The 27,341-nt window shown below is 46.9% G+C and overlaps 1 protein-coding gene across 1 annotated transcript in view; it reads left to right on the top strand.

The window, feature by feature from the left end:
* Nucleotides 1-23,123: 23,123 nt before the first annotated feature.
* Nucleotides 23,124-27,341, top strand: part of UBE2K (ubiquitin conjugating enzyme E2 K) — a 261,905-nt gene continuing 257,687 nt past the window's right edge. Inside the window, exon 1 of the mRNA XM_078678315.1 lies at nt 23,124-23,582. Within this exon, the coding sequence (XP_078534441.1) occupies nt 23,520-23,582 (63 nt within the window). The 5' untranslated portion in view covers nt 23,124-23,519. The remainder of the gene's footprint in view (nt 23,583-27,341) is intronic.

The following is a 27,341-nucleotide window of genomic DNA, read 5'->3' as shown; positions in this document are numbered from 1 at the left end:
TTAGCGACGGCTCAATATTATGAGAATAGGGAAAAAGAAGAAAGTGATCGTGTAGATAAGAAAACGAAGGAGCTGAAAACGAAGGTTTTGTTGCAGCAAGCGTATCCTCTGCGTTCAAATAACACTGATTTGCAACAGCAATATAGGCCACAATCACAATCCTCCAGAATACAGTCACGTCCTGACTCCTCTGACTTTAGATCTATGCTTGGGTATAACCAGTGTGCATATTGTAGAAGAGAGGGACATATAAAATATGATTGTCCCGCTTTGCGTGACCGCCTTAATGGTGTGTCGACACAAGGGGGTCGTGGTGGTCCTCAACAAGCATCTCGAGGTAGAGGTCGCGGTGCCTTTCAAAATCAGACTGAGCGCCCGAGTACGTCCTCGGACGCAAATAATTGTTTTGACCAGCGAAATGTAAGGTCCGATAAATCAGCGCAGTATTACGCGGACGACTATTACGTTGAACATGAGACTGTTGTAAACGATCGTTACTAGGACAGCCACCGACAGAGAGAGGGAGTAGTATCAGTTCCGGTTGATCAGAGTGGGCCTTACGTCGCAGTTGCTACATCTGGCGTAGTTGAGCCTTTTCTGTTAGACACTGGTGCGACGAAAAGTTCCATCATGCATTCGAAACTCCCTGGCGCACCTTTGTCCGGCTTAACAAATGTTTCCGTTGGATTCTCTGGCGCCCCTGTTAGCAATCCTGTTTCTAGCCCTTTGCCCCTTGCAATTGGCCCTCGTGAGCTAGAGGCTCCATTGATTCTATCTACTGGTTGTGGTGAGAATCTTCTGGGCTTGGATTTGTTAAAACGGTTATATGCGACATTGTACTGCTCTCCTGAAGGAGTGGAGCTTACATTAGGTCGGAGAGTAATCTCTCCTATGTACTTGTCGATCGATAAACTCCCACCGGAATTGAGCTCCCTTCCTGCGTCTCTATGGGCCACAGGTCCCAATGATGTGGGTCTCTTGGACATCCCACCTTATATGATCAAGCTGAAACCAAATGTGCGATTGCCACGTATACCACAGTATGGTATCTCCATGGAGGGAGAACGGGCGCTATTAACAATTGTACACGATCTGATCGAAAAGGGTGTCGTTGAAGAAACTCGGGGAAATGTGTGTAATAGTCCTGTGTTACCCATTTTAAAACAAACTGATCCATCTAAACCTCCTGTGTACCGTTTCATAATCAATTTGAGAGAAGTGAATAAAATCGTGATCCCACAATACCCCGTGGTCCCTGATATCACGACTTTGTTAACCCTGATTCCAGTGTCTGCCTCCTGGTTCACAGTAATTGACCTAAAGAATGCTTTCTTTAGTATCCCGATTGCTGAGGAAAGCAGAGACCTATTCGGATTCTCATTAGGTGGTCGCAGTTTTAGACTGAAACGCGCACCACAGGGCTATTGTGAGAGCCCGTCGATCTACAGTCAAGCCCTTAAAAGTCAACTTGATTCATTTGTATTACCGGCAGGCGCAGCCTTGATTCAGTACGTTGACGACCTGTTGGTAGCTGCTGATACCGAAGATATTTGTAGAACTGCTACAGTATCGTTGTTGCGGCATTTATGTGACTTACATCACAAGGTGTCACCTTCCAAGCTGCAATATTGTTGCCAAGAAGTAACCTACTTAGGTCACTTATTGTCAAAAGAAGGGAGAAGGTTGACCCCAGAGAGAATTGCAGCGATTACCCGAATGACTGTGCCAAAAACTCAGAGAGATGTACGTGCCTTTCTAGGTATTACGTCATACTGCAGACAATGGATCCCAAATTTTTCACTATTGGCGAAACCATTGTTAGCTCTCACGTGCAAGAATGTTCCGACTCCTTTGCCATGGACTGAAGAGTGTCAAAAAGGTTTTTCTGAATTACGTGATGCGTTGTGTTTGGCTCCTGTGTTAGGTACTCCTGATTACAGTAAGCCGTTTACACTGTACGTTCACGAGAGGGATGGTTGTGCGTTGAGTGTTCTGGCGCAACAATTTGGTGACAAACAGCGCCCATGCGCATATTTTTCTTCGACCTTAGACCCAGTAGCTAGAGCTTTGCCGAGTTGTTTAAGAGCAACAGCGGCAGCTGCGGCGTAAATTCGACAGTCCGCAGGTCTGGTCATGGATAATATGCTTACGGTGATGGTTCCGCATGCAGTTGACACTCTCTTGAACCGAACGAAAACTCAACATTTGACGAGCGCAAAGTTGTCTGGGTATGAGCTGACGTTACTGGCTAGTCACATACGGATAAAAAGGTGTAATGTGTTGAATCCAGCAACATTATTGCCGATCAACACGGAGTCAAGTGATGTAGCACCACATGACTGTTATCTGAGAACTGAAGAAGAAACGAAGGGTCGTATTGACCTAAAAGATACTCCATTGGTAGATCCCGATGGTACTTTGTATGTTGATGGTTCCTGTTTTAAGTTACCGAATGGTGATGCGACGACTGCGTATGCTGTAGTGACGTTGAGTACGATTGTGGAAACTGCGAGATTGAGTCAGAATTCGGCTCAGGCAGCTGAATTGATTGCCTTGACGAGAGCGTGTGTGTTGTCTAGAGGAAAGCGGGTGAATGTGTTTACAGACAGTCAGTATGCTTTTGGTGTGGCGCATAGTTTTGGGCGATTGTGGAGAGAAAGAGGATTTTTTACGTCGCATGGTACAAAGATTCAGCATGGGCAGCTTGTGAATGACCTTTTAGATGCACTTACATTGCCTAAGCAGGTGGCCATAATTAAATGTAGTGCGCATCGAAAAGTAACAGATGATGTTGGTCATGGTAATGCGTTTGCAGACGAAACTGCTAAAGAGACAGCTAGAGATCTGACAAATCGAATGTACGTTGCGAATTCAGTAAGATGGCCAGCAGAGACTAGCATGTGTGAGGACACGGTTGAAAGTGTGAAGGAAATACAGAGTGAAGCTACTGAAATGGGAAAGACGCAGTGGAAAGAAAGCATGGGAAAGTTAGACGAGAATGGATGTTGGGTTGACTTGTCAGAGAAACAGAGATGGATGTTACCGGATGCATATGTGCTTGCTGTTGTTACAATGGCCCATGGCACAGCACATATTAACTCGAAGGGCATATGCAAGTTGTTGTCTCCTGTATGGAAGAATGATGGGATTACTAAATGTGCAGAGAGAGTGGTTAAGAATTGCATGGTATGTTTGATGCATAATCCCGGTAAGGGCACCCACACTCCACCTGGTCATTTTGCCTCTCCTACATGTCCTTTCGAAGTTATCCAATTAGACTTCATCCACATGGAGAGATGCAATAATTTAAAGTATGTGCTGGTTGTGGTTTGTGCGTTCTCCAGATGGATTGAGGCTTACCCTCTTAAGGTGAAACTGCCTTATCCACAGCTAAAATTCTGCTCAAAGAGTATTTCCCCAGGTACGGCATGCCTCGGATTGTATGGTCGGACAACGGAAGTGAGTTTGTGGGAAGCGTGATGAAGAGTGTGTGTCGTGGTTTAGGAATATCCCAGAAATTCCATAGTGCTAATCATCCTCAGTCAGCGGGTTTGGTGGAAGGATACAATGGCACCCTGAAACTAAAACTTGCTAAAATTCAGGCAACAACTGGTTTATCATGGCCTGACGCTTTGCCTCTAGCTCTCTTATCGACCAGGGCTACTGTACACTCACGAGTAGGGCTTAGCCCATATGAGATTGTGTTCGGCCGTCCTGCGAACATTTGGGGGGTTCCGAGGCCTAAAGAATTGAACAGACTTGAATATCCAATGTTAATTGATTATCTATATGATCTGACTGCTAAATTGAGTTTGATTCATCAACAGGTCTTTGAGGCTCTGCCGTCACAAACGGAGGGTCCTGGTCATCGGCTCCTACCAGGGGACTGGGTCCTCACCCGTAATTTCGGAAGAAAACGTCACCTTGAGCCGAGATTTGTGGGACCCTTCCAGGTGCTACTAGCCACGAGGACGGCGGTTCGGCTGGAGGGACGAAAGCACTGGGTGCATGCCACCCACACCAAGAAGGTTCCGCTTCCTCTGCCGGCAGACACATGGATACGTAAAGGTTTTTCCTCGTCTGAAACTGACGTTCCCCAGCGCTTTGTCCCATTTAGCGAAGCTCAGCCCATAGGGAACACTTCAGTTTTATCTGACACCCCTGTTGATTCCTCTCAAACAACTTCCTTTCCTTCAACATTGGAGAATTCAAGTGCTGAACAATTGCCTGAACGATCGAACACTCTTTCGCCATCCAATCCACTGTTTGAAGATCAGACTCGACCCGGAAGAAGCCGATACTTTCTTCGTACACGCAATAAAGATGAATAAATTTTTATTATTTTTGGATTTCAAAATACCCCCTCACAGTTTGCCTTGACCATTGTGGACATTTTATTATGTATGTATTTCTTTTCCAGAACAGCTAGGAGACGCATATAAAATTGATTATTTAACTGATTAAAACCCGCCATCTGGGTTGGCCGTAGGGCCGCGCGGGTACTTCTTTCTGTTTAGCAGTTATTGACATTAGGTCAATTTCTTTTGTCGATTTCTGGGAACTCCTGGGAATTGATAATCGCTACTCAGAACGAAGTGCGTCAAGAACGTTGCGGACGGTTGTTAGAGGATGGAGTTCTCCAAGCTGTCGAAGCTAGAGGAAAAGACGGCGCAAAGATCTAAATTGTACAGCACATTTCGAACAAAATGTTTTTTATTACAGGTTTTCATGTTGTTCCTAACTGTTTCTATGCTGCTGGTGGGTGGAGTATATTTTGGTTTTCAATCATTACTGCCTTCTGCCTTACCTACCTCTCCTTCTCATGATCTAAATTTCGTCTCCAATGTTTTTCCACATTCTTTTCACCTACTGCCTCAACATGAACAAGTCAGACGTGCGGAATTTAGAAACAATTCCTTTGTGCAACTTTTGCATCAGCATCAGTTGGTGGTAAATACTACAAACTGTTGGGTGTGTGGGCTAATGCTGCATACCATGGACAGGGGTATCCCATATTTGGTTCTTCCGTACAGCCCCCAAGGGTCAGCTCGGGCATTCCAAATCATGTTCCGTAGTGCACTAGATTCTTACCCCCATCGAGAGCCACGCTCAGCAAGTTTTGGTCCTGGCCCGTACCATAAGTCTCTGGCGACAGCGATTGCTGATCTAGATAGAGACATTTTTGATGCTTCGCTTATCCCAGAGGAGGAAGTGCAGGCCTATAAGTACCTTAGTGAGGCTGAGTATAGTATACAGTGGGTGATAGGCAGCTTAAAAGCACATCTCCAATCTGGATTGTACCTCACCTAGGCCACTTTTGTCTGCAAGGTCGTGGCCGAAATCCAAGAGCCCAGCTTGGGAAGAGTGCTTGTGTGGATACTTACGTTCTACCGATGCTCTCTTCCCCTGTCTTTCTGACTGCCAAGGGTACCTATTTTGTATGTTATGACCGAGCATATACGTGGTTACCTCATGACTTCTCAGGTACCTGCTATATTGCAAATCTCTTGCCCCCGACTTTCACTGTTGCTGCCGACTATCACAAAACCAGAGTTGTGAGAGGTGTCATTAGTAAATAGGATACTTCCGGTCAAGAAGCAGGGGACTTCTTCAAGGGTTTTCTACCGTTTTGGGGCCCTATGGTCAATAGCAGAAATCTGAGACAGTTAACTCGTGTAGTAGAGTCAACTGCTAACATAACTGCAAACGCCCTTGGTAATCTGACAGCAGAGCTTCAAGCGGATAGGCTTATGACGTTACAGAACCGTATGGTTCTAGACATTGTTCTAGCAGATAGAGGTGGTGTGTGCAAGGTCATCCATTCGAGCTGCTGCATATTCATACCTGATAACGCTCCAACGGTTTATCAAGCCATCTCCAAGTTGCACAAAATCTCGGAGTCCATACACGTGGACGAGGGAGATTGGACGCTTCTAGGATGGTTTTGGGGTCTAATGTCGACTTGGGGTTGGAAGATTCTGATGGTTATAGGGGTTGTTATGACGTTTCTGTTCACATGTTGTCTTTGTGTACAGTGTGGTCCTGCCTTATGTGGCCTTTGTGCTACAACGTGTATAAGAAGGCCATCTGTTACCAAAGAGGCATTGATGGATAGAATTATGCTCCAACAACATCTGAATGATCTGATGAGAATCGAGATTGACTCCGACTTCGACTAGTTCTTGCCTACATGAGGGCAAAAGGAGCGTCTGAGGTTCCGTGAAAATCGTTACGACGTTTTGGGCATCGCCGAATATGGACGAGTGTGGTATCTATGAACCGTAAATGACGAGTTTAGTAAGTGTACGCGGTTTCGTCATGCTACTCAGAAGAGTTCGTCTCATTTACAGGTTTCCCCAATTAACCCTCGGGTTCCATTTTAGATACGGCATCCATTTTGTTCCTTGCCCTCACGTAGTCAGCGAACAGGCAACTGCCCGCATCGTGACCCTCTAGTTCCCAAGCTTTACGGTAGAAGCATATTCCTTTCATGCGTCTTTTATGACTAGGGGGAGGACACTGCTAAGGCAGTTGCCTCCTCTCGAAGGTGATTCTGCCGTGCCGGTCTATTGTTTCAGCCTCGCACGTGCTGGGACCAAGCCCTTTCAAGCTACGATTACGCATCCAATATTATCCTCACACTTTCTGTTCCCTGTTGTCTGACTTCCTTGCAGCTGTTCTCGTCTCTTTCTCTTGCCTATTTACAACTCAAGTGGAATGTACCTAATGGTGGGAAGATGTGCTTTCACAGTTGGAACTGGTGATGTTAATGTAATTATGTTCCGGGGTTCTGAATACATGAAAGCGATCCTTTTGAATTTTACTGTGGGAACTGAGCTGTAACCTTTTGCTTACATATTGTGCAATGACAAAATCTTGTATAAAAGAGAGCGACTCACAAATGCAATTTGAAGCAGACTCTCAGAACCTACACTCCGTTGTACTTCGTGTGACTTTTGCTTCCCTGCAGTAATAAACTCTGATCTTTGACGCCGAAGGAAGTCTCCCGTGTCTCTGTCTTTAGTGCGCCAGAACAGGTATCCCACGAAGGTTTTAGGTGTTGTCCCCTGGCACCGCTTGGCCTTAAATACCCCAGTCCTTCACCTTGCTGGAGGAGAAGACGGGGTCGAGTGTGTTTCCGGCGCGGTGGGTGGGGGTGGTCACCAGCTGCTTGAGGCCGAGGTTGGCGAGGTTGTCCAGCAGGGTGGTGGTGTTGCGGTCGTTGTTGTTCTCCAGGTGGAAGTTGAGGTCCCCGAGGAGGATGTAATCAGCGGAGGGGAGGGCGTGCGGGCTGATGAAGTCGGCGATGTCTTCGCTGAATTGTGTGCGTGGTCCCGGGGGTCTGTGGATGAGGGTGCCTCTGAGGGTGGTCTTGGGGTCGGTGTGGATCTGGAAGTGCAGGTGTTCGGCGGTTGTGAGGGTGTCGACGGTGTTGGTCGTGATGCGGATGGTGTTCCTGTGGATGATGGCGATGCCTCCTCCGGTCTGGTTGCCGCGGTCCCTCCGGGAGATCTTGTATCCATCCGGGATGGCGATGGCGATGTCGGGTGCTGAGGAGGCGTTCATCCAGGTTTCCGTGAGGAAGGCGACGTCTGGTGATGTAGTGTCGAGCAGGTTCCAGAGCTCCACAGCGTGTCTGTGGACGGAGAGGGTGTTGAGCAGGATGCACTTCAGGTAGTTGGTGCTGGTTCTCGGCTTGGAGGGTGTGGTTGCCGTGCCGGTCTGGATGCTGGAGAACTTGCAGGAGAGGCAGCTGAAGGGCCCGTGGGTGCGTCTCGGGGTGGCTCGGTAGCACCCAGGGATCCGGCCGGAGTTCAGTGCGTTGAGTTCGGTGGCGGTGTAGGTCTGGCGGGTGGGCTGGTGTCTGCGGGGGCCAGGAGTCCTGGCGCTGGACGCAGTCCAGGCGCGGACGGGCGCAGACGGGCTTACCTTTGGCGCACAATCGGCGCGCCCGCTGCGCGTCAACGCTGCGCGTTTGCCACTCTGCCATATCTGGAGAGTGGGGGGGGGGCGGAGCGAGGGAGGAGCAGCTGGGAGGCGGGAGCGGGGCGGCGAATGGGAAGGGAGTCAGAGGGAAGGGGGCGGGGCCGCAGGGGGCAGCGGCGGGGAGCGGGGAGGTGGGGGGAAACGCGACCGGGGCTGGGCACAACAGAGGGAGAACAAAATAACGAATAAGCAGAGGGCAGGGGCACAACGGGAGGACAGCAGAGAAAATACAGTACAATGAAAATTCAAACAGGAACAACGCAGCGACAATACAATAAAAATTAAACAGGGAACAACGCAGCGACAATACAATAAAAATTAAACAGGGAACAACGCAGCGCAGCAGAGGAACTACCACCGCAGCAGATCAGGAGCACAGCTGCGGGCAGCGGCGGCACTCGGCTGGATCGGGGGCAGCCTGGGCTCACTCGCAGAGAGTGTGCGCGGTGCATGGGGTGACCGGCAAGTTTCTAGTGACCTCTGAGCTAGCTGGCAAAACTAATTAAGTCTAATATAGTTAGTAGAGACCTAGTCGACCACAGTCCTACGTCTATACTGCTGTTTATATTATTCAATGCGCAGAGCCTATTGGGAATATAGGAACTACACTACAGAAGGACACCATAACAGTTTAGAAAAATATCCAATTTTTATATACTTAAGACAAGACCAAATACAATAAAAATCCACAATACTATACTACAAAATCATCACTTATCAAAATATGCTTTAAAAATAGTTCCTTGCTGTCGATAGCTCCGTCTGGGGCTATCACGACGTCGTGAACAACAAATCCAAAAACAGTTCTGGCTACGGGGTCGGGAAGACCCGCAAACAGTACCTTTCAGAGATGAGGGCGATGCAGGCCCTTAAAGTTACTCGCGTTGCAGGTCGAGCTTCTTTCTGATGGGATCCGGAGTGCTGGCGCCAACAGGCATTGGGTGCTGAAGTGTGAAGCGCAGCGGTGCAGTGCCCCCAGGTCGCGGTGCGAGCAGCGGCTCGGTGGCGGCATCAGATGGCGTCGTCGGTGAGACCAGGGTTTGCGGTGCAAGATGGAGGCGGTGCTCATCACGGTGCTAGCAGGTCACGGTGCAAGCAGCTGCGTTGTAGTTGCTGAAGTGCTGTCGTCGGCTGACGAAATGGAGTCGATGGCGCCGGCGTCAGTAGGCCAAGGCTGCGGTATGGGAGGAGGGAGGTGCATCGTGTAACTTAAGAGCAGTGCCCCCGAACCACGGTGCAGGCAGTGGTGTCAATTTTGGCGGAAAGTGGCATCGTCAGGAAGGCCTCGTCGTGTAGCGAGGCGGTGCAGAGTGCGGGCTCACAATTTGCGGTGCGAGCAGCGGCTCGATGATGGCGTCAGCAGGCTTTGTCTGTGAGACCAGGGTCACAGTGCGGAGTGACGGCAGTGCCCTCTGAGGTGCCAAAGCTTTGGCGTGAAGCAAGGCGGTGCAGAGTGCGGTGCCCACAGGTCGCAGTGCGAGAAGCGGTTCGTGATAGCGTCAGAAGGCATTGTCGGTGAGACCAGGGTCGCGGTGTGGCATTGCGGCGGTGCCCTTTGCGGTGCCTTCAGAACACCGGTTCGGCAGAGTCGTCGTAGAAGTCGGCGGTGGCATTCTTTGGGTGGCAGCACAAAAGACACAGTCCCCAGTGCTGCGGGTCGAAGAACCTGAAGTCTTTGCTGTTCCTGAGACTTTGTGAACAGGGGGCAAGGTCTACCTCAAGCCCTTGGAGAGTCTCACCAATTCGGTTTCAGAAAGTCCAGTCCAGGCTTTTCACTGCCCAAGACAGAAACAGCCACTGCAGGTCAGCCCAGCAAAGCATGCAGCAAAGCGGTCGGTCCTTTCAGCAGTTTCTCCGGCTCTCCTTTTGTGCAGGCTTCTTGATCCAGATGAGTTCTAAAGTTCAGGGGTCTGGGACTCAGCATTTGTACACAAAAATCCTTTGATCTGCCAGGCAGAGGGTGTCAGTGTCCGGCCAGAACCAGTTGGTTCTTCTCTGGCGTGAATTCCTGGCAGGAGATGGAGACGGCTTTGTCAGAGGCAGACCAGGCCCTTTGAGGTGCAAGGAAATTTCCTCTCTCTTCCGCCGTCGTTACGCAGGTATATTTAGCCCTTTCCTGACCTACCTAGACTATCGGGCGCCACCCTGCTCCCTAGCCATCTGTTGTCCAAAAACCAGACAGGCAATCCACATTCTAGCAGAGGCACACGGGATGGCCGAGCAAAATAATACCCACTTTCTGAAAGTTGCCTTTATGAACTCAGATTGAAAAGGGCACCCTCGCTAAAGGCTGCATCTTTAGACGCTAAGTTCAGGCCTACCAAACTTTCTTCACATATACCTTTCTCTGACTATGTATGTGGGTGGCACAATCCATGCTGCAAGCCCACGAGTAGTGGTGGACTCACAAGCCCCGGCACTCGCGGTACTCTTTTCTGGGGACTGACAAGTAAGTCACACATCCAATCATTTTTATTTTTTTTTAAACGTTTTTATTGCGGAAGTAGAAACAAGATCCCAGAACAGGTTAACCAGTACACTTACGACATCACAAAACAAGTAATTGACAGGGAAATCGTACACAGCCATTCAGCCCACATCCCGGAGGTCGGGCGGCGTGTCAGGTTATATTTATAAGAAGATGTCACAGTGCTCACCCAGCATGGGTGGTCGGTTACCACCACTATTCAGTTTCCGCTTTTTACCGCCCTAAAACCCAACTTCCCTTGCAACACCAATCACACCCAAACATCCATCACACATCCAATCATAACACAATTTACCACAGGAGCACCTGCGCTGTACCACTGATCAGCAGTGCGAAAAGGGCGCAGGAACGTTATACCAGCAATAACAGAGTCAAAACCCGGAGGGCAGAAAGCAATAACTTGGGGGAAACACGCAAAAAGATGCCAAGTCTAACAGTCCTCATGTAATACAACTGGTGCTATGTAAAGTACTCTGATACCGAATTCGGGACTAGTTCGCGCTATATAAAACTCTGTCAAATAAAATAAATAAATTTAAAAAAATTATGTGTCAAAAAGGCGTAGTAAGTCTAATGAGTGTCCTTCGAGACTGCCTGAAGAAAAACAACTCCTCCCAGTAGCCACGGTGCCACCCTGTCCTGCCGCACAAAATAATATATATGGAAGGTGACAGGTGTCTCCTTTAGAGATTGCCAGCTGGGAGAAAACACCCACAAGGAGGGGAACTTCCATTGGTAATAGGTATAAATCTTGACTGATGATTTAGATTGCTTTGGTGATGATCAGTGAAGCACCAAATTCTCCCCGACACTAGGGAGCACGAAAGGAACCGAGTAAGATACATGTTCAGAATAAGAGAATCAACAAGGATGTTGATGCAAACTGCTCGGTGGAAAAGTACCAAAAATAGAAAAGGATATACTAGACACCAGAAAAGAGAAGTTTTCACAAGGAATGATCCAAACCTGCTGGCAAATATCATGAATTAAAATGTATAGCAAGGGGGTATTGTTTCTCATCCAGCCTTTCCAAGTGCTGCCTTTTATATGCCAAAATCTAACACTGACCTCCGAGAGATAGACTGTGCAACATCTTGGATTGGGAAGTTCATGTGATTTCCAGCTGTGTTTTCTTAGATATGACACCATATATGGACAAGCTCGCCTTCCATCAAGAACTCATGGTGTCCATCATCCCTCAAAGCCAAAAAAGACCTTCCATGAGAAATGCAGTATCTCAGGGATTGTTGTTCACATTCCTCACCATTTGCTGCCCAGAAGGAACGTCTCTGTGCCCCTGCAGGCCTGGAGACATCATCAATCAATCATGATTTGTATAGCGCAGCTGCGTCACCTGTGAGGGTCTCGAGGCGATGTGGGGTTCTGCTGCAGGATTCCGCTGCCCGTTTCTATTAGTTAGACATCCAGGTCTTGAGGTCCTTCCAGAACTGTTGAAGCGACGGAGCTGCTCTTCGGTGTAGGGGAGGGTGTTCCAGATCTTAGCTGCCAGGCAGGAGAAGGAGCGGCTTCCGCTTGTCGCCCGACGGATGTGCTGGGTATCTGCTAGGAGAGGGATCTGGAAAGGAGTTCCCTGGTAGGTTGGTGGAAGTTCATTCATTTGTTAAGGTACGCCGTTCCTTTGTTGTGTAGTGACTTGTAAGTGTGGGTGAGCAGCTTGACTAGCATCTTTTCGTGAATGGTAGCCAATGGAGTTTCCTGAGGTGAGGGGTGATGTGCATCTGTCTGGGGAGATCGCAGATTAGCCTGGCTGCTGTGTACTGGATGGTCTGGAGATTCCTCAAGAGTTGCGCGGTTATTCCTACGTAGAGGGAGTTGCCGTATTTGAGTCTGCTAGTGACGAGAGCTTGCGTGACAATTTGTCTGGTGTTGGGAGGGAGCCATCTGAAGACCTTCCTGGAAGGGTGAGGAAGCAGGGGGACAAGACAGCTTTGACCTGCTACTTCATGGATAGTGGTTGTCGCGGATGATGCCGAGGTTGCGGGCGTGTTTGGGGGTAGGGTACAGCTCAGGTGACCATAATTTGTTGTTCCACAGGGTGTCCTTGCCTTTCACGAAGATGAGAACTTCTGTCTTGTCTGTGTTGAGTTTGACACAGTTGTTGTTCATCCAGATGGCCACATCCTTCATGCGTTTTTGGAACCTGTCTTTAATGGTTGTTTTTCAGGGAGAGGATGAGTTAGGTGTCATTGTCATAGGAGATGATGTTGAGTCCGTAGCTCCTGATAATGTTGGCCGGGGGTGTCATGTATATGTTGAAGAGGGCTTGGCTGCTTTGAATAACAGAAACCCCTGATGTGAACATGGCCTGGTGAAAATCGACATGCTGTGCAGAGGCGCCCCCCAGACTAATTCTTCTGTGAAAGCTGCACAAACCTGAGTAAATTCTAGTTAATTTGCCTCCAGGCACAAATGTGACAAAACGTCAGTATTCTCCTTGAGTTTGGGAGAGTATGAACATGCTTGACAGTATGAACGAAAAAGGTAGTATGGAGATTTTATAGACAATAGGCAGATGCAAAGAAATAAAGGCAAGGCCAATAAACAAACGGCAAGCTGTTGAAGACTGCATTTAAGGGAGACCATGATGATTAGACACACACAACGTGAAGGAAAGATACTGTTTCTGTGCTTAAAATAATAGGTAAGCCTAATGTATTTTCTACCAAGTAGTTCCCATTTTTGATAAAGGACTTCGACATTACTGATATTATCTAACAGAACATTTATTTTGTACTAACCTTAGAGCGTTTGAAATAATGTAATATACCTCTCTAATAACATAATTCGAGTGGTTATTTCCTGGTTAAAAAGGACCAATAAGGAATGCATTGACCAAATGGTAAAATGCATTATAGTAAGCTGTGCACCGGTGTATGGGTGGGAAAGGTGGAGTTATTGTTGCAATGTCTGTGATTTTGACCCCAAGTTTCTAATGCAAAGCAGAAGTAACGATATTATGCTTAGAGCGTGTTTGTACTAGTTTCAGAAGCAGATGCCTTTGAATTTGCTAGAACTTTAGTTGGTGTTTAAATATGCAATTGTATGTTGCACCACCCCCAAATTTTGAGATGAGCTATTAGGGAAAACAACAACGAGTTTGATACATGCCAACAGACCCGATTCAGGCAAAAGACTCTCAAATTTTTAAGCAAACAGTTGTATTATTTTGGCTGTCTCTTGTCTGCAATTGCCTCTGCTTCAGTAGAGGTCATTGGTTAGGGTAAGGGGAATACATTCTCCCGATTATCTTTTTTTAATTTCCCACGTCCCTTTTCTAAAATGTTGGCATGTATGGAATCTCTACCCAAAAGAGGTGACATGGCATATATTCTTTGACTTTGATAAACTTTTATTCGGTTACACGTATCGAAACCATAAAAAGTAAAGAATTACGATATTACAATACATATAGAAAGTCTCAATGTATGTTACATTAAAAACAAATAAAAGATTTTTAACATTAAAAACTGTTAATTTAAAAACAGTTCATTAGGATACCAAACAGGTAGACAAGTAAATAAAAGCTTCAATATTTACAGCGGATTTTTAGACATGATTTTAAAAAGCAAGCTACACATTTGGCAATATATTGAGAATCCAGAAACTGCAGGGCCAAATAAGCTGGCCGACATGTTCTCAGACCCAATTTCCGGAGTATGGGAATGATCCAGCGCTTGCGAGGAATCTCATAAAATCTGCAGAACAGCGTTACATGAATTGCAGATTGAGATGATGTATCATCGCAAGGGCATTTCATGAGGTTATGCGACCAGTCCTGCTCTTTCGGAAAAGTAACTAGGCGAAAAAAGGAATTAAAGCGAAACCTATTCAAAACATACTTTTCATGATTAGTTAGGTGGAAAGATAAATATAATTGAATACCCAAAACAGTCTGGACCGAAAGAATCTGTACATTAGAGGGTTTCCTTACTTCTTGTAAGAGACGAAGTTCTCTCAGATGGGTTAAACACAGTTTTTTCAGATCTTTCCTGGTGACATCTACCAATGTGGTAGGTTCTAAGAAATAGGATGTGCAGTTCAGGTCCTTAAGGAAGTTAGAGACATACAGGAGCCAAGGGATTTTATTCCAGTTTGCCACGGTCAAACAGTCGGTTATCAAAGAGCGGGTAAGATGACATTGCGTTTTAGACCAAATGTGGTGCCATAACAGAATCGGCTGACATTTAATGTTGTCTGTCAGATAATCAATACCCAGCTCGATGTGGCATTCGTATATTGGGGCACTTTGTGGTAGTGCCAATAGATATTTTAGAAACCCGTTCTGAACCGTCTGCAGAGTATCTGTTGGAGCTTAACCCCAAACCCCTGCGCCATAGGTTGCTACGCTGTGGCATTTAGCCTGATAGATTTTTAGCAACTCTGCTGGGGCAGGTTTACCCAGTTTCCTTGAAAAGGAGACTAGAGCTGAGGTTGCTCTTTGGAAGAGAAGCTTTTTAATTGACATGGCTTGTTTCCAAGATAGTTTGTCGTCTACTAAAATTCTTAAGTAGGGATATTCCCTAGTACATTCCAACCTAACTTGGTCAATAAAACCTGACTTGGGGTTCTTCGCCCTGGGGCCAAGGTGCATAACAAAGGTTTTATTTTTATTCACTGTTAGGCCTAAAGAGAGCATGAATTGGCAGTATTTATTTAGCTGTCTTTGCAGCTGGTTTAGTGTTCTAGCTAAGATTACGGAATCATCCGCGTATAACAGGGCGGGGATGGGGCGTTGTTTAATAGATGGAAGATCCTGACTCCCTTCAAGCATGGCTGCTTCCAGACTATTGGTATATAGATTGAATAGGAAGGGAGCCAGGTCGCAGCCCTGTCTAACTCCTTTGACAACAGAAAATGATGGAGTTAATTCACCGCCGATCCCATATCTAACGCACGCAGTAGCGTCAGAGTAGAGTTCGCGGAGAAATTGAATAAGAGGGGGATCTATCTCCAAGTCGCCAAGAATGGACCACAGCCTGGAATGGATAACACAATCGAATGCTGCGCTAGGATCAACATAAACTAAATAAAGGTTACCGCTTTTAGCCCCCACATATTTACCAATTAGAAGGGCCAGGTTAAATGCTTGCTCAACAGTGCCGAGTCCCTCCTGGAAGCCGTACTGGAGATCTGTCAGGATGTTATTAGTGGATGCCCAATCTTGGAGGCGTTCCAGGATCAGGCGGCCAGCGACTTTCCCCAGGGAATCCAGGAGGGAGATGGGCCTGTAGCAAGCAGGATTATTGAGATCGCCCTTCTTGAAGATTGGGAGCAAAATGGAGGTGGACCAAGAGTCTATTAGGCCAGTTTTTGTAATAGCTGACATGACCTGAGTAACAAGGGGTGACCATAGTTCCGGATTATGTACAAAGATATCTAAAGGGACCCCGTCCGGTCCGGGAGCTTTACCGGTTTTGGAAGATGACAACGCATTAGTGACCTCCTTGTGATCAAAGAGAAGGTCAATGGGAAATGTCGGGTCCTCGGGAGGGTCACCTGCCAAAAGAACCTCACCGATGGTAACCTCTAAGGGACCACCAAAAATCTTTGAAAATGGGCTACCCACTCGTCTGCTGTCACTGCCACGTCTAGATGTTGAGAAGATGAGGCATCTAACAAAAAGGGTGATTTTACTGTACGCCAAAACAGTGAACTGTCTTTGCGTAGGCAGCTCTCATGTAGTTGGGCCCACAAGTTATTCTTAATTTCTTTTCTGCGGTTTCTCAATGCTAGATTATAAACCTTTCTGAGTTTAGTTATTTCAGCACGATCTCTGTCGTGGTTGTGAACTGCTTTTTTTAAGTTGGTTAAGGCTATACGGCAGGATGAGTCAAACCTGCCTTTGAGTTCAGGGTTTCTGGGTTTTTTTTTTTTCATAACAATTTTATTGATAAAGATGAGCATATGGATGAAAGTGGCATCCCACAATCAGGACGATACCACCAGGCATTGTAGTTACATTTGCAAAATAAATCTGAGCATTGAAGCAATGAACCAGCGGAACCATTGGTACAGAAAACCCCAACCCCATCTTCCTCATTTCAGAATTTACCCACCCAACTCCCCGAACCCTCCCTCAACCCTCCCTAACCCTATGCATGTGTGTGGGAGCCATATGTACCGTATGTCTTTGCGCAGCAAGTGTGAGTGTGGGAGTGGACTTCTCCGGAGCAGACTGGGCTATAGGTCTTCCTCCGGGTCCTCCGGGGGATCCAGTGTCAAACCTCTGTAATCTGCCCACCGCTTCCATATCTTGAAATGTTTGCGAGGGCAACCCCGCGCCTCAAAGATTGGCCTCTCCAGACCCATACAAAAATCTAAGCCTGCCTTCCACGCAGCCAGGGGGGGGGGCCTCACCTCCTTCCATGCTCGGGCCATGTCTCTTTTGGCTACCATCAGTCCCAGGAGGAGCAGGTGACGCTTATAGGCATTACCACCAACCCCCTCAAGGATGTGCAGCAGGCCCAGGCGGTGGGTACGGGGAAGGGTCCAGCTCAACACCTCCGACAGACAGCCCCATACACCCCTCCAAAAACCAGCTAGTTTTGAACACGACCACACCGTGTGGAGCAATGTACCCACTTCCGCCCCACATCTCAAACATTCCGGGGACTCAATCAGACCTGCCCTCCACAGACGCTCTCGAGTATAGTAAGCCCTATGCAAAATCTTGAACTGTATGAGGCGAAACCGCATTGCTATAGCTGCCCCCTTCGGGGATTCTAACGCCTCCCGCCAGTCATCTTCATCCAGCAGCCCCACATCGGCCTCCCAGTGCGCCTTCAGCCGAAGAAGAGTGGAAGAGCAATGTACAACCATGGTCTGGTAAATGCGCGACACTTTTTTGTCTCCAAGGTCGCCCATGAACACCTTCGCCTCAATCGGGCTGAACTCTGGGAGCGAGTCAAGATTAGTTATACTGGGCGTCAATGCATGTCGAAGTTGTAAATAGCGATAAAATTGAGATTGGGGCATACCAAATTCAGCACTAAGAGCCTGGAAGGACTTGTTTCTGGGTTTTTGATTACGAAATAATTCATCTCGTTTAATTCTAATAATTTCCAGAAAGCTGGTTAAAATCAACTGGGGAGAGGAGTCTAGTGCTAAACAGTTGTTTATCCATGGGAGAGCTCTGGTTACCACTTTACTAGTTATTGCTACTGGGTCAATTTTAGACCATTTTACAGAAAAGCCGTTTACTCTGTCCATAGACAGTGATTGTTGATTCAGTAAACTGGCCCTGGTTGAGTGAGGTGAGGCATCTTTAAATGACAGGCTAACACTAATTGGAAAATGGTCACTAGAGATATCTGAGCCTGTATTAAAGGTCTTAAGTTGACCCTTTGTTGTCTGGGAACATAGGATATAATCGATGACACTTGATAGACCCCTTCCATGAAAAGTTGGCAAAAAATCAGCGGGTGGATCCACAAAGTCATTCGCATATTCCAGCTCCAAAGAAAACAAACAACCATTTAAGCAATTTCCTAGCTTCGTGTGTGTAAAGTGGGTCAGAGAGCATCCGTTTTCATCCTGGAGACCACAGGTACCGTTCTTATAATTATTACATAATGGTACATTAAAGTCTCCACCCCAGATCACATAAGAGGTAAGGGTGGTAAGCGTATTCCGCTGTTCCAATAGGAAAGATGTAATCTCAGTTAAAATTTCAATAATACACTCATTGGGGTGGAGGTTATTGTAGAAATTAACCAAGAAATACAGCATGCATTTATTAAGTAGAACCTTTAAAATTTGAAAATTCTCACCAGACAGTAGAACGGTTATGTCCATTGCTGGAAAATTGTTTGCGGAATATACTGCAAGACCACCTTTAGGTCTACCAAAATGTTTAGAGCTAGCTGGGACGTGGTGTGTTTTATAGCCTAAAATGTGTATAGGCTCGATGGCCCAAGTTTCCTGAAGGCATACTATTTGATGTGCGCTAACTACGTCTAACCATGGTTTATGTTTTGTCTTGGAGCGGAGCCCGGCAACGTTCCAAAACAAAACTGATAAGGTCAAGGTTGATTTTGTCAGGACACTGGTTTCATGGGGAACATTGCAAGCTCTTGTACCAGATAGTGGGTGCAAATCTGGCAACGGGACAGTAGAAAGATTTTTGACAGGATCGTTAGGGATAGATGGAATCAAACAAGATAAATCTACTTCTGCTGCTCTCGCAAAGGCTACCTTCCCCACAATACCTGATGACTCATTTAGTTCGTTTGTTGTAGCGTAAAACTGTGGTGAATCAAGAGTTATTTCTGGGGTGAAAATAGGAGTTGTAAATTGTAAGTCCACCGGCATAACGGGGGCTATACTTAGACAGGGGGATCTAATGGATCTTACAGGTGATAATAGGTTTTGATGTCCCGAAGGCGGTAGGCCCTTGTATCCCTGACCAGTACGCAATGGTGGTCAATCGACCATTTCTAGGCAATTAAATCTGTTTGCGACTGGTATGCCCCTCCAACCTATGTTAGGAGCGGTATCTCTACCTCCATATCCGGACCAATTGACCCATTCTTTTCTCCTATCCCAATTTCCTACTCGAGACCAGTTCCAAAGTGAGCTTTCATTGTGGCGAGGTGTTGGCGGGTAAAAGTAAGCGAGTCTTTTTGTATCAATCCCGTCGTTTGCTACTCGCATACCCCAGGAGCAAATATGCTCAACTGTGAGTGGATCGTCAAAATTGACTATGATGCAGTCTCCAGGGATTCTTTTTGGCTCATTACCTATCCACGGGACCCTATGGACCATTGAAACTCTACTCGAAGAGTACGGTGGTGAAGGTCTGTTCGTGGATAACCAATGCAACACCTTATTTTTTAGGGACCAATCCGGTTCCTCCGCGTTGGAATTCAACTCGGGAACCCCAGTCATAATTACCACAAAGGGGCTTGCTTCTGGTGGTAAATGTATTGGGTGCCCACCCCTTCCCCTAGATCTGTTATTGGTAATTTTTACTCCTGGAGGCTTAACTTGGTCAGGCTTCAAGGTGTTAAGGGGGGCTGGAGTTATTGATGACTCTGGAATTTTTGTGGACTCTGGTATTTTCTTCACCCCTACAGGAGGGGGCTTCGGTTTTACATTTATCACATCAGAGGTGGTTTTTGTGGCTTGCACCCCTACCTTGGGGGTTTTGGTGTTCACTTTTTGCCCCCCTGATTGTACCGGTCCCACCCCTTTGGGGATGTTTGAAGTTGTATTCAAAGCAGCTATCTGCTTTTCTAACTTAGTGAGAGACAGTTCAATAGGTTGCAGATAAGTTTTGACTAATTCACCTCATCTGGTTAGTAGTTGGTTGTTTATCCCGCAAACTTTGCACCCTCCGCCCGTGTTACTATTTACACTCAGGTTTGCTGTATTCATGGAGAGGTTCATAATTTCTGTAGGTGTAGTGATTAACTCTCTCTGTGATGGACTAACTTGACCAACTGTCAAAGTGGTAGGTAGATCTTTGCGATTAAGGTGTTTCTTAGAGTGTTTAGTTTTATGCGATTTCTTCTGAGTTTTTTGTTTAGGGATAGCACCCTCCCTCGAACCCCTGCAAGGTGCTATACTGGGGTCCACCCGGGTCGGGCTTGCAAAAAGGACGGTTTTTTTTTCTAACAGCATAGATGATTGCGAGTCCGAAAACTCGAGGGAAGGCGACAAGTCGACCGTACTTGGCATTGTGTGGGCATCTACTTGTAATTCTGCGTGTACCTCCAATGAAGGGCCGACTACCCGAAGCTGAGTGGGTGTCTTGGCTGCAGCTAGAGAACCCAATGATGATCGTTTGGCCTGGGCCAAATCCATCGATACCCTTCGTTCAAGTAGGATTATGCCCTGGTCAATCGCCTTGTTAGCCCTAGTTATATATTGGTCGATTGGGCCAGTTATAAGTGCAGCTCCCTGTGCAGTTTTGCTCCTGCTACCTCTAGTAGACATGATGATAAATAACAGGTATCAAGGTTATACCAATAAAGGGGAGGCAGAGGATAATATACATCCAATATGGAGCAAACAGAAATAAAGTGTCAAAGAGCAGATGGAAAAGGGAGTGGCCCAGTCCAGTCTTACCCGGTCTTTAACGGGCTTAAACGGGCCCGCCCTCGGCCCGGGCTTCGCCCGGCGTCCCGCGAGGCGGGGCTGTCACAGTTTATATGTGCCTCCTGGCGCCTTTCCAGTGTCAGTGCCCGCATGAGCTGCTGGGAAGTGTAGTCTCCCGCGGCCACACGCCACCCAGCGGCACCACTCGCGAGCAGGCAACAACGAGTGGGCGGCAGGAGGCGGACAGGATGTCCCGGCGGCTGTGCAACTCCCAGGCGGTGAGTTCCTATTCGGTTCAGCGTTTCAGCGTCCCAGCGACATTAACTGTGGCAGAAGGTTTTGTATTCGGGTCAGCAGTGCTTTAAATGGGCCGGTACTCACCGGTACTGGGTACCGGCACTTCCAAATTTTTTAGCCGCCAGTACCGGCACTTTTTTTTTGTCAGGGAGAGTACCTGTACCCTGATAGATGGATTGGCAGGCTCGGGTTTGGAATCTCTCCCAACGCAGGACAGATGCCGCTCTGCTTCCTAATGTTGCACATCACCCCGAGTCCTTGAAGTGGCGTTTTTGCAGACAGGCTACTGGATTAGCAGCGCCCATTGGAATTTCCTCACACTGCAGGTGTTGAAGATCGCTTGTATCACGCAGTGATTAATAACCCTACACCCGCACCAAAGCTGGTTTTCTTTTCATGTTTTTTTTTAGCACAGGAGCTGCTTCCCTTTTGTGCCACTCCAACACTAATGGCTGCATTTACATTAAAACAGCGAGGGATCAGTGAGTGTGAAGGCAGCCCTGCCCAAAGAGCAAAGAATGCAGGGCCCCCTGCAGCACCCCATGAAGGACAACTGGCAACAGATCTGGTTGGGGGAAAAAGGAGATAAACATATGCCACTTTTTTCCGATAAAATACCAGCTATTTGTTCAATTCTGAAATGGGTGCTAAGAAATGTTATTTTAACATACATTTGTGTAACTTTGCCTTGCAGAATTTGCAGAGCAGCGACAGCGCGTGCGCGTTCAGGCACACACTTTCACAGCTTGCAAATACTTTTGAAGTGATTAAATGATTTATGCTTTTATTTAGTGGAAAAAATATCAATTGTGATTTATCAAGGTTTTTTTGTGAGCCTTTATTTAAAAATTCAGGCCTTAACACTAAGCGTGCTCTATGAACAAATATAATGAAATATAGCATAACAAAATACTGGCCAGGTGGCAAATTTAGGGTATGGGTACATCATGGAGTGGAGAACAGGAGGCAAGAGGGGCAAAAATAGTGACAACATGTAAGAGATTTGTGGAGAGAGTAAGCGAGAGGTGGGAGTAGGAGGGGCAGAACCATGGAGAGAAGGTTAGAGGTTGGGTAAGAATGAGAGGTGAATCGAAAACGGAGAGATGTGACTGTAAAGACACGGAACCAGCAATAGACATGAAGAGCCTGACCGTAGTGAAAAGGGCAGAGACAGTGCTTTAAATAGGACTATACTTACAGGTACTGAGTACCGCCACTCCTTATTTTTTATCACTGTTAGTATCGACATTTAGCTACTGGTAGGCTCATTGGCTGGTAGTGCTGGTGAGCACTAGGCTGTCCGAGAAGACACTGTCTCTAACAGTCAAGGTGATTCTGTAGTCCCTAGCTCAGCCACTGCTGACTATTCAGCTTAGGCTCCTTTGCATGGTGGAATGCTTTTCTGTACGTCTGCTTGTTTGTTTGTGTGTGTGCACGCTTGAGAATACATAGCATTGTGCCAACCAACAACAAATAACGGTTTGACATTAAGAATTTGCAAAATTACAAAACAAGGAAATGTTGACCTATCTTGTTTAGCTTTCATTTTGTGTAACGATTTAACCTATTTTGTTTACATAAATGCATTTCTGTTGTGTTTTGATATGTACTGCAACTGGTATAGAAGTCATTAAGTATCAGTATGTCTTGCCCCTAGCCCCGCCTCTAACCCCGCCCACTTGGCACACCTCTAGCTTATTTGAACGAGTACCTGCACTTATTTTTCCCCATTAAAAGCACTGCGGGTCAGTCCTTATAAAAGGTGGACTGCTTCAGGATTGGTGGCCTGTATTTATTTAAAATAATCCGCCAGCCGTGAGAAATAAGACGTTGGCAAGCACAAGCATATCCACCTTTGGCTTTTCTATACATGATTACCGTGGAGACTACTGCACGCCTCCAATATATCAGTGCAATGCAGCTTGGTAGAAAGTCCCAACACGAGTAGTAGTGGAATGTCACAAGACCTCCAACCTCCTCCCCATTTGGAAACTTTTGGCAAATTTAATATGTGCACTTTTCGATTCCTCGGAGGCAGGGAATAATTGCACGCTGCGTTTCGCAAATTCAAAAAGTCAACCCATTTTCCAAATTGAAATAAAAACAGCATTTTGCACGCTTTTACTTTTCATATTATAACGTCTTTCCAGAGTAAGGGTAACGACGCGAACCTGGCCCTCCTATACGCACTCTTTAACTTGCTGCTTTCTAACGAAGAGGACGAGTCTAAGGACTCAGACTATGAATGGGGATGGGCAGCGGGACTTCTACCACGGCCCGACAACAACAGACCGCCTACCAGCCCTATTGTGATGCGCTAGCCGAAGCACCGTCGCGCTCGAAAGCGAGGCCTATCAGAGTTCTCCACCGGTGACGCCCGCGATCACAAACCCGTTCACCGGTTTGACTCCGTAGGCCCCCCCTCCTCTCCTGTGTAAGCACCTCCCTCCCAGTCTGGGCCGCCCCTGACGGAGCGGGTGGAGACGCCGCACATGAGTGTCGTTGTGACAGGTAGCAGTGCGCATGCGCGGTACGGTCGCCATTTTGGCGGCTGAATAGTAGTCGGGGCGGATAATAGAGCGGCGGAGCCAGGCCCCGCGCACTGCACCGGACGCGGGACCAACAGCGGCAACCGTGCCACAGCGAGCAGGAGGAGGGGCGAGAGGAGGAGCAGCGCCCGGCTCCAGACATGGCCAACATCGCCGTGCAGAGGATCAAGCGCGAGTTTAAGGAAGTGCTCAAGAGCGAGGAGGTGAGTGCTGACAGCTCGCGACCCCACGGGGAAACAACTTGCGCTCCCCCCGCGGTGACACCTTGCTTGGTTCCTCGGCTAGACTCTCTGGGAAACATTCTCTTTGTAATGATACCTTACTTCGCTGGCACCCTGCTTTCACTTCCAAGGGAGAGACCTTGCTGTGGAGCAGACACTTGCCAAACCCCATTCCCCCCTCCCCCCTTTTTTGGTAAACCCCCTAACCTCACCCAGCAGGGATGTTATTTTGTACCATATCAGGTATGCGTACTTCGTTAGTCGTAGGTTCTCCTTTCCATTTTGATTCTTGCCATCTCACTTTAGGCTTGATAAACCCTTCTCCCAGTAGTACCTTGTTAAAAAGGATAGTGAGTGGAGTAAGTGTCGCTACCGACATCTGGCAGCCTGAGATCTCTAGCCCCGTGATGAGTTTCCAACGCACGTGGAGTTACTCTGGTCCCTTTGCCCCATGATTCCCCGAGCTCAAATGCCCCCAGGCTGACCCTAGAGTGTTGGATGGGCGTTGTGCTAATCGGAGGCTAGGCTTTGACAGGAGGCTTTTGACACGTGTGTACAGAGCCCCCACACTGACAGTCTCAGCCGCCACATAGGTCTTTGAAGATGCTTGCAGCACGGGTAGGTTTGGAGCAGGCTTTGAGAAGGGCTGAACCGGCGTAGGTGTTGGGAATATACAGCTGTGGACTGAAAATGGCTGATTATTTTGCGAGGCTAGCAATAGGTGCATGGACTCGTTGTGTGGAAGGGCAGGTCGCACTGGCTTTTTGTAAAGGAATGTTATAGTAATTTGTATAGCGAACTAATCACCCGAGAGGGTATCCTGGCCCTTGGGCAGTGTTGTAGGTGTGATGTCCCCAATGTGCTTATATGAAGAGCCAGGCCTCAATTTCTTGCTGAACTTGAGAAGTGAGGAGGAGGCTCTGATGTGTTGAAGGAGATTGTTCCATATAGGGGAATGAGCAACCTCCAGTTTTGCTTTTGCGGTTACGAGGAATGACTGAGGCAGAGTATAAGTCTGGTAGGTTGGTGAAAGTGCGGCTGTTCAGGTATTCTGGTCCTGTGTTTTGTATGACTTTGTATTTGTGCGTGAGAAGATTGAATTGACTGCATTTGTGAATGGGGAGCCAGTGAAGCTTCATGAGGTGCGGTGTGGCGTGGGTGTGGCATGGGAGGTCGGGTAACAGTTTTGCAGCAGTGTGCTGGATGGTTTGGAGTCTTCGTAGGAGTGTGGTGATTCTGGCATAGAAAGTGTTGCCGTAGTCAAGTCTGCTGGTGAGTGCTTGCGTGAGAGGCAGTCTGGTGTTTTGAGACAACCATTTGAAGGTCTTTCATAGCGTGCATAGGAGGTAGAAGCAGAAGATACACACTGCGTTGACTTGACCCGTCATGTTGAGCTTGTCATCTAGAATTCTTGCATGGGGTGTGGCTGTTAGTCCAAGCTCCAATGGTGGACTCCCATGGGGAGGTCTTGTTGCCAAAGACCAGTCCTGAGTTGCAGGCAGTTGGTTTGCATCTAGTCTGCTATTATGGTCATGCAGTTCGTGAAGTTGGTCCCGGTGGTGGTTATCTTGTCCATCAGGGAGAGGATGTGTTGGATGTTATTTGCGTAGGAGATGACAGTGATGTTTTGTGATCAGACTATGTTGGCAAGAGGTGTCATATATATGTCAAAGGGTAGGGCTGAGGGACGATCCTTGTGGGACTCTGCCTATCTTTCTCTTGGTCTTTGATGTGAAAGGTGACCGACTGACCATTTGGGTTCTTCCTGTGAGGAAAGAACATATCCATTTGAGAGTAGATCCTTGTATGTCCCTCTCATGTAGTTTTCTGATGAGGGTGTAAGGGGAGATAGTGTTGAAGGCAGCGGAGAGGTCATGCAGGATAAGGTCAGATGTTTCTCCTCGGTACAGGATGACTCAAATGTTGTCAGTGGCCACAATGAGTGCTATTTTGGTGCTGTGGTTCTTTCTGAATCCTGATTGAGTTTTGTCTAGAAGATGTTGTAGTTCGAAGTGAGTTGCTTGTTGATGGCCTTCTCAATCACTTTGTCTGGCTGGGGGAGCAGGGAGATGGATCAGTAGTTGCTCAATTGATATGGGCCTGCTTTGGGCTTCTTGAAGATGGCTTTGATTTCTGTAAGTTTCCATACATCCGGAAAAGTGGCCGCCGTGATGGAGGTGTTGATGATGTGGGTCTGGGTGGTGCTGAGGTTCCGGGTGATGCTGATTAGTCATGTTCCCGTTGTAGATTTAGTGGGGGCATAGGTTCGGTGGGGCCCCTGGGTGGATGGTCTGCATGGTTGCTGCTGTCTCGTTTCTGGTGAGGGTTGTCCATTCCGTCAGGTGGCCATCTTGGTTGGTGGTGGGTAGGTTAGCAACAAGTTATCTGGGTTGGGTAGGGAGTGTGAAGTTGCTGTAGATGTTTAACATTTTGCTATGGAAGAAGTTGGATAGGTTGACATAGAATTGTTGGGATGCAGCGATGATGTTGACAGTAGCAAAGGGCAAGGTGAAATTCTTAACGCTTGAGAAAATCTTCTCGCGGCTATTGGAGCCTCCGTCTATGTTGTTTAAAAATGAGCATAGATGAATAGTTTATTACTCTGCTTTGCAAATTGAGTTGCAGTATTAGAACTTTTAGTGCAGTATAACTAACTTGCTCTATGGTCAATTGATGAAAGTGGTACGTTTTTTAAATTAATTATTTTGAGCAACTATTTCGTCCCACCCTGCCGGTAAGTTGTCTGCTTGGTCCCAATAGGAGTTGTAAAACCAGGGTTAATTTTGTTATTTCTAAAGGAGTGTAGTTTGAGCGCTAAGTGTACAAGCTTTACATCTCCTTCCTGAAGTAGGCTATTTGTTAAATCAAGTGTTCCTTGGGTACAGGTATGTAAAGTCTTCCTCTCCACTCCTTACTTAAAGCCCAGAAGGAGATGCAGTGGGTACCAAAGATAAAATACCTAATTCAGATGGGAACAAATTAATGTGCTTGATTAAAACACAGTAAGAGGATGTAGATTAATAGGCAACTTGGTCGTTAAAAGATTAACAAAAATGTAGTTGAATGTATAGAGCACAGTTCAGTTAGGGCCTTGCAGAATGTTGTACGTCAGTGTTTTAGTAGCTCTAATGTGGTAGACTTTTCTGTTTAGGACATGGGCCCCTGAAAATGTTCTGTCTGCAAGCATCCTGAACTTTTTTCATAACAAGGCTTTTCACTGTAACAAGATGACTGACTATTAGACCATTTGAAGACGTTGAATTTTCTGTTTACCCTTCTTTGTTCTCTCTGCTTTTTTGTTATAAACTTCATATTAATTTGCACTGTAGATGGAGTAACTACATACATTTACATACAGTGGTCATATTAGTTAGGATTGCAGCGTATGTCCTTCAAGTGATTTATGATTAATATGATGAATCGGCAGATTAAGATTTCAAGTATTGTTAAAGTCAGATTCTTTCCTCTGGTATCAGTCTACAACATATTTAACTCATTCACCTATATTATTCAGTCTCTCTCTACTCTAAAAAAAGAATCATGCTTCTAGTTTGCCTTCATTACCATTGGTATGAATAAAGCATAAACACCTTGTCTTATTTTTATCACATTATGTTCTCTGTAGAGATCCACGTTTTCCTTTTTCCTGTCAACGCAACACTCAATTTCTCATTGAAATGTTTCCATTCTGCCTTTGATTGCTTCCAAAGCCTCAACGTTCTCCCTTTGTAACTCCAGCAA

This window comes from Lissotriton helveticus, chromosome 2_2 (assembly GCF_964261635.1).
Source record: "Lissotriton helveticus chromosome 2_2, aLisHel1.1, whole genome shotgun sequence".
Classification (NCBI taxonomy): domain Eukaryota; kingdom Metazoa; phylum Chordata; class Amphibia; order Caudata; family Salamandridae; genus Lissotriton; species Lissotriton helveticus.
Note: the sequence above shows the minus strand (reverse complement) of the source record. Positions and strands in the feature narration are given on the sequence as shown.